The 7,180-nt window shown below is 40.4% G+C and overlaps 1 protein-coding gene across 1 annotated transcript; it reads right to left on the bottom strand. All coding sequences in view use genetic code 11, as the record gives it.

The window, feature by feature from the left end:
- Positions 1-457: 457 nt before the first annotated feature.
- Positions 458-6,720, bottom strand: EGR_08127 (hypothetical protein; the record flags this gene model as incomplete). The annotated part of the gene is made up of 2 exons (XM_024497376.1): positions 458-670; positions 6,541-6,720. The coding sequence occupies 2 exons, from the start codon at positions 6,718-6,720 to the stop codon at positions 458-460; spliced, it is 393 nt and encodes a 130-aa protein (XP_024348172.1).
- Positions 6,721-7,180: the final 460 nt, after the last annotated feature.

Genomic DNA, 7,180 nt, shown 5'->3' with positions numbered 1-7,180 from the left:
AGCACAACGCAGTACTTAAATCCAACTCATATTTTAGAAGACAATCATTTGCAATTGTGGGTGCAATGAAACTTTAAATAGGATAAATAGAGTATCGTTTATCAGTTATGATTTTCAGAGAGGAATTGCAATTAAGTAAAGGAAATTTCTTGGAAAGGAAGTCAATTTCGATTAAGGCAACAAGTTTTACTATGTCGAATGTCATAGATGGAAAAGTAAATATCTGTGCTGGGTTAATTTGATTAAAATATTTGGTACACTGTAAGGCATAACTTGACTCAACCTGTCTAACTCCAGAAATCTGCCATGAACTGAACTACTAGTGTTTGAGCCTGTGTACTGGTGAGCACAGATGCACTACACTGGTAGTAGTATAGTGTAGGGTACTCCGCCCCTGATGTTAATCAAATAGTTGCCACCTTCTCCATTAGAAGACCTTAGAAGATGAGAATAAACATCAGAGTGGAGGTTTCTCTAATTCCAATGCCTCAGCTGGGGGCATGAAGTAAGGCGTACAGAGTCCACCAAGAACTCTCTCTCTCAACTTTAGAGCAGCTATTTTCTCTATCTCTATATTCACAAACGACCGCAACCACGTCGCTAAGCATACAAAGTACATCACCCCGCAACAAAGTACTGGCCGACCGTAAAATCGGAAGAAAGCCAACCACTAGAGAGGGAATGGCTAGCCGCAAGCCGCAAATAACGAATGACGAATATTCCAGACTAAGGCGCTAACGTTTATCTGGTTCTGTATTCATCCACGGAAGAGTGCATTTGCTAAAATCGACAGGAACGCAACAACATAATACAAAGTATTCATAATCCTCAATGCCTCCTTTCAAGAAATACTTATGGATTATTAATCTAAAAGGTAGCTTAAATGTCGCCTGTAAATTCATTCCTACAATGTTTTGAGAAACGTTCATTCTGGTCATACATGTTTATGCGTTGCAATTAATTCCCTTTGTATAAATACGTGGTAAATACATTACTTATTTTCAACAAGTTTAATTCTTGCTAGTTAACGAAGATTCCTTCACAAAGAAGAGATTTCAATGCTTTTGAAAGAACTGAAACAAATGCAAAGGCGTCGTTAAAGGTCAGCTTAGGCAAGGAAACCTAGACAGTGAAATTCGGTGTAAGCAGAACTGGCTTAGAACGTGATTCCAGGCCCCCTTTTTTACCCAACACTAAAACCATCCCGAATTTTGAGGAAGGCACCTGCCCTACCTACCGAAACATTAAAATTACGAATGCTCTTTCACCACAGACGGAAGACGTCGACAATTTTTGCAATGCCTCAATAGAAGCTGCAAGAAAAATCTAGATGATTTCTGCTCCCAGTTTATAATGGCACCGAAAAGAGAGGAAAGAATTTCGGGAGCCATTAATTAGTTTGGTGAAAAACAAATACCATAAAATATACTATAAAAATCGGCGAAGCCAGACTTATCTGGCAGCTACCTGGACGTATACTATCCCCTCCGCTGGAGGCAGTAAACCGTCTGGTCAAGGAACTAATCAGAGAGGAGGTCATAAAGCCATCAAGGTGGCTGTGGGCCTCACGGATTGTTCTGATAAAGAAAAAAGCTAGAAGTACGCAAACGAGTGTCACCTACCAGAGGCTGATAGCGGCAGCGAAGAAGGATGCTTTCCAGCCACACAAGCAAATGATTCTTTTGACTCCATTCATAGATCAAAGTGGTCAACCATCAAAATGTAGGCAAGTGGAAGTGACTGAGGGAAAACAGCTTTCATGCTTCTAAAATGGGTTTTATAGAATCCAGACAAAGTACACACAATCGAACGCAGAGTTAAACAAACTTTCTAAGCATTACAATTTAATAAAACATTTTCTGTCTAATAAACGCTGATGCCATTGCTGCAAAGCGGAATAATAATTTTTTTTACATCTTTGTGGCACGGTAAAAGCTACAAGGAATGCGTATCATCATTTCGTATTCATACTTGAAATATGAGCTTATGCATTTCCGATCACAGTTGCTGGAGCCACCATAAGGCGAAAATTTGGAGGTTTTTACATTTTCGGGTATCCAATTTGCTGTATGATTAAATGTGGGATGCATGCGGGATTGTGATACACTAAACAGCATGTGGAAATGCACTCCTCCCATTTAAAAAGCAGTCCAGGAAGTAGATTGAAATCCCAATACCTTAAGTAGAACGGACAGTGGGAAAGTCAATGCGGAATTGCAATGATCGTTCCAATCTTGAATTCTCCAGTTGCAGGCAGCCACTAATAGTTCCCAAACTAATAATTTCAATGAGGATGAAGCGTAATAAACGGACACACTTACGTCATTTGACTTATGTCGACTAAAAGCAGATCTGAAGAAATTCGGATGAAAATTATGTCTGGCTGATGTTTCACTACATTCGTCATCCTTTGTAACGACGAAGCGATTGGGTTGTTTGGACTGCCACGCAATAGCCACGTCTTAATTTTCAAGACCACCACTTCAGTTGCTGTTGTGGTCAGGCATCTGTAACAAGTTAATGTATTACGTGGATGTACTATAAGGCCGAACATACAAACTCATACAAATACATCTCCTCATTCCTCCATGCCTAGATACACTTACATAGGGCAGGGGAAGGAAGGAGGAGCATGATATGCGTTGCACAACATCTCAGCCCTTCTAACATCATTTCAATTCACTGCCCAACATAATATCACATGCAATTAGAGTGTCCGAAACCAACGTGGATTTCATTGATTCTATCCACAACTCCAAGTGTCTTTTGCTAGTTTGCTGGGCCCACTTAGGACCTAAAGTCTCGTTTACCCTAGTCATAAGGGTAGTTTGCAAACTCCAATGGTATCTATGGAGCTTACATTTCTCGTATCTTGTCTTCGTTTTTTTCACAGATGGTGTAAAAACATTAATCGTGATATTTTTACAGTTTGATCAGGAGAAGCAAAAAGGCGAAAGGAAGTAGACAATAGGCAAAATTGAACTGAGCCTACCCAATTTGATCCGAGAAGAGCCGAATAGAGCTGGATTGAGCTGAGTTGAGCTAACCTGAGATGAGTCCAGTTGTGCTAATTCTAGGTGGAATGAACGCGCAGGCTCTGCTGTTTCAGTAGCTCCATTTATGTGCATGACTGGAAGTGAAGGAAAAGTAGACTTCTACGCGAAAAAGGACTTTGCCCTATTTATTAATACAAGGTAATCCTTTGGAGATATTTGCCGCTGAAGCTTGGAAGTGCAGTCAGTTTGGGATGAAGAAAAAATTTCATTCTGTTAGTCTGTCGATCACCCACTTATGCTCCATTATTTTCCGTGTATTTTTGTGTGCATAACTTGAAAGTGTCGAAAATAGATGCACTCCATGAAACTCTTTAAAAATTTCGCATTTGGTTAACTTGTAATTGAAAGACAAGGATTTAGATGTAGCAATAATAGTAGAACTACTGCAACCACAAATACAACATGTGGTGATATGTATTTCTCGTGACGGTCTTGCGTTGTAAAATAAGAACAGCACTTTTCCCTATTGGCAAAGTAGTTCACTCCTCCTCCGTTTCTGTGGCCAAAGTTTTTCTTATGCACGTTCTGATCCCACCATATAATATCGAGTAGATGGATAAATATATGGGTAAATAAATCTCAATCAAAGCTGTTGTTTGGTCTCCAGTGGGAAATCCTTAATGAGAAATTTTGCCTGCAGTGCTCCACGGGCACTGTTTGTGCAATGGGAAGGGACAATTCTCTAATAAGAGTTATCAATCAGTTAGTATGCAGCCAACTTGGTTACTGAGTTTTATACTACTTCAATAGGATAATACCTATTATAAGTAAGTTTTAGATAATGGGAACTGCTGTCATATTATGCCGAAGCAAAACCCGTAGGAACCGGAATTGTTAATCGAATGAGTGTATCATAGTAGCTGTGGATATTCCTCACCTGTTCACAATCATACAGTACGCAAATAAAGTGTTCATGCGGTATCAAAGAAGTAGCCCGCAGACTTCTTAAAGCCACTTTTTATAGGACGAAGTAGATTGAATTGTGTGTTAGGTGCAGGAATCATGTAGGAGAGAGGTGAGAATCTACAAAATGTTGTCGCAAACTGTTTTAGTATGGGCATTTTCTTATTGAAAATGGGCGATAGTCTCTCTTAAAAAGGTATCATCGTAGGGATACGGTAAATAAGGGTGATTAGCAGGCAGTGCTTTTCAATCTCCCTGCCTAAAGTTCAAAACTCATTACAGTTTCGTGGAGGTACGAGGCATGATGTCGTGCAGTTTAAAGCAAGGGTAGCACTTTCTTCTTACTAATTCACTAGCTCAAGCGTTTTGCGTGGGCACAAGTGACGGCATACAAAATGGAGGGGTACACGCATGCATGTACGCCTGAGGCGGCGTGTAATTTCCAGCATCCCCCAAGCCGTGCTCCCATATGCTAGTCTACGCGCAGGTACCAGCAAATATGGAAAAGATGTATCATGTTTCCGACAAGGGTTGTTAATTTGAACCTTTCGAGAACCCACAAAACCTATCAAGCACAAAATCTACCCTCCCGAGTACCGACGGATCATTTTAAGGTCCGTAAAAATCTCCTACCTCTCAATTTGAGAGCTTAAGACAAATCTAAAAAACGATACGTACGAAGATGAATATATCTTAAAACATACGCAAACACATGGAGGTACATCTTAGGATATACTGCATCCTTCTTGGGTGACCGTCTTTTAAAAAAACTTCATATTTTGAACTTTGCTTTAAAAATCGGTTCTTGACATTTTATTCTCATAATCACTCATTCTATGGCACTCCAGCTCTTCTAGAGTTAGAGCTTGGGTCATTCAGTGCACTAAAACCATTGTATAAGCCTATGTTTTGGCCATTTGAGCAGGTTTTCTGTAATTTTAGAGTTTAAAAGTGATTGAAAGTAGTTTTTGGAGGGATGAAAAATGCTAGATTTACTTAACTAGCGGTAATTTGCAAGAGGATCGACAGACTTACGGGTATCGTGAAATAAACACCCCTACACAGAGAAGCACATTAAAAGACGTATGTGCATTTGACTTGCGTGACTCCTCTCTCGATTTCAACAATATAGAAACTTGGTCAGTATTGCGAGACTTATTGTCATCTGTCCCATGGTAATGCTCGAAGTAAGGTACTTTATTCCTTTCACATTCCAATAGCGCAGTGCTAAGTAACAATCACTGTAATGTGCGACACTGAAAATGGATGAATTATTTAACTTAGGCAGCAAAAACTAAATCAAATGGAATTTTAGCTTTTAAAATTGATTTTAGAACATTCAGTCTAATTTAGGTCGGCAGTCACAACGACACCTGGCATTGCCGGGATGGGACGGAACTGATTTCAGAGGAATATGATAAAGAAGAAGTTTAAATATTAATGTGGCTTTCAGATCACGAAAACAGTACTACATTGCTAAAGACAAACTAGAAGACGCTTCTCTTCTCGTTTATAGCCCTCCTGTCCAATCTCTAGTCAAATGGTGGTTGGATTAAATGTAAAATGAAAGTCAAATGCTGCCAAGAGGACATTGAATTGCCCTGTGTATAGTCATTCACGCGAGATAGTTCTATGCTTCCTACAACTTCTGTTGGTCAAAACAAATGCTTATCCATGTTTTGCCCGTGTAGTCAACCCATAGCCCCAGGAATACGTTAAAAGCATTGAAAGGAAACAAAGCCTTGCCATTAAATAGTTTAATCTTGTTCATATTTTTGACTAGCTTAAGTTGAGTACTTACTGTTATTAGGTTTTCTTAGTGCAAATTTGATTTTTTGTAACCCACATATAACTTCAGGCTCACCGGATGACTGCACAAGAGTTGGTTTACGCATTTGGTACGTGCTGTGATTGCAACAAATGATGGCGAAGCGAAGACGTTGTCATGAGTCAGGCCGCAGAATGAAGCGCTTGATGCCTGGGTGGAACACAATGCCTACCGAGAGGGTCGGACTTTTCACATTCGCTCACAAACACGCTACAAGAATACCTGACGAATGGGAGCGGCGTCTTCACAAGCAGTCAGTCGGAACTCTGGACATACTTTTCTGTTTTCGTTCTTTTCGTGCACATCAGAGCAGGCCTTACAACAACGATGGCTACCGTATCATTGTAAATCAGAGTGAAGGCATTACTGGAGATTTGGATTGCTATCTTCGTGTTACTTTTCAGCCTTCAAAGCTGTGCTACCTTAACCAAGACACACTTTTAGTGCTACTAGTAATTCACCTTGGTGCTTGTCTTTTTTCGCGTCCCAGGTTTCGTTGGCCCAGTATTGATAAGTACACCTAAACGAGTGGTGGTGTCTGAACCAAATAACAAATGAATGGTTTTATTTCTGCATTATATTTCATGAAGTGGTAGTAAATCCTAATCAAATAAACGAATTTTTCCACTGCAGTGCCCCAAATTGCCGATGTATCATCAAATGCTACTAGCTTTACTTCAGCAGGAACAGCTAATATTCTTGTTTTTGCCTGAAGAACTACACAGATTTCCAGATACGACACTAATTGCAAACATTGGTAAGAGACTGAGGCTCTACTGTGGGATCTCTATGAACGACGCTATCGTCATCAGATGGTATTTCACCAGCACTATTATCCATGAGGATTCCCCTGCCAACCGAACCGGAGGCCTTTAGCCCATCGACCTCAGCCGCGTCAGCGTCATGTCCATCGACGGTATTGAGAGAAATCATGAGGGTCTTTAGGGTTTAGAGGAAAATCGTGAATGCAATTGTGGTCTGTAAGTAATTGTTTCACATTAATAGGTGAAATCGACTCAACGAATCTGTTTGATTATGGCAAGTATGTCTCGGTTAGGCATAGTAAAAATCACTTCTTTGGGGAACTAATGGTTGGATACTTAGAATAAAGTGAGAGGGTAAATTTATTATGAACTGTATGAATATTTTCCACGAGGCCGAATACGGTCTAAAGGTGACACCACCGCCGTGCATGCTGAATGAGGAGCAGGAATTCCAAATCCACTGCAGGGCTTAGGGCACTCATGAGGTTGGCAGTACGGACTTAGATTGATTCTTCCTGCCTGTAGGATCTAGTGCCCTGCAGCCTATCGACTTTGGACCTGACAGTTTTGTGTGAACTAGTGACCCACGCCTTAGGCACACCATTGTCATCACCAAGACCTACGTCACG

Source organism: Echinococcus granulosus (assembly GCF_000524195.1).
Source record: "Echinococcus granulosus chromosome Unknown EG_S00097, whole genome shotgun sequence".
Classification (NCBI taxonomy): Eukaryota; Metazoa; Platyhelminthes; class Cestoda; order Cyclophyllidea; family Taeniidae; genus Echinococcus; species Echinococcus granulosus.
Note: the sequence above shows the minus strand (reverse complement) of the source record. Positions and strands in the feature narration are given on the sequence as shown.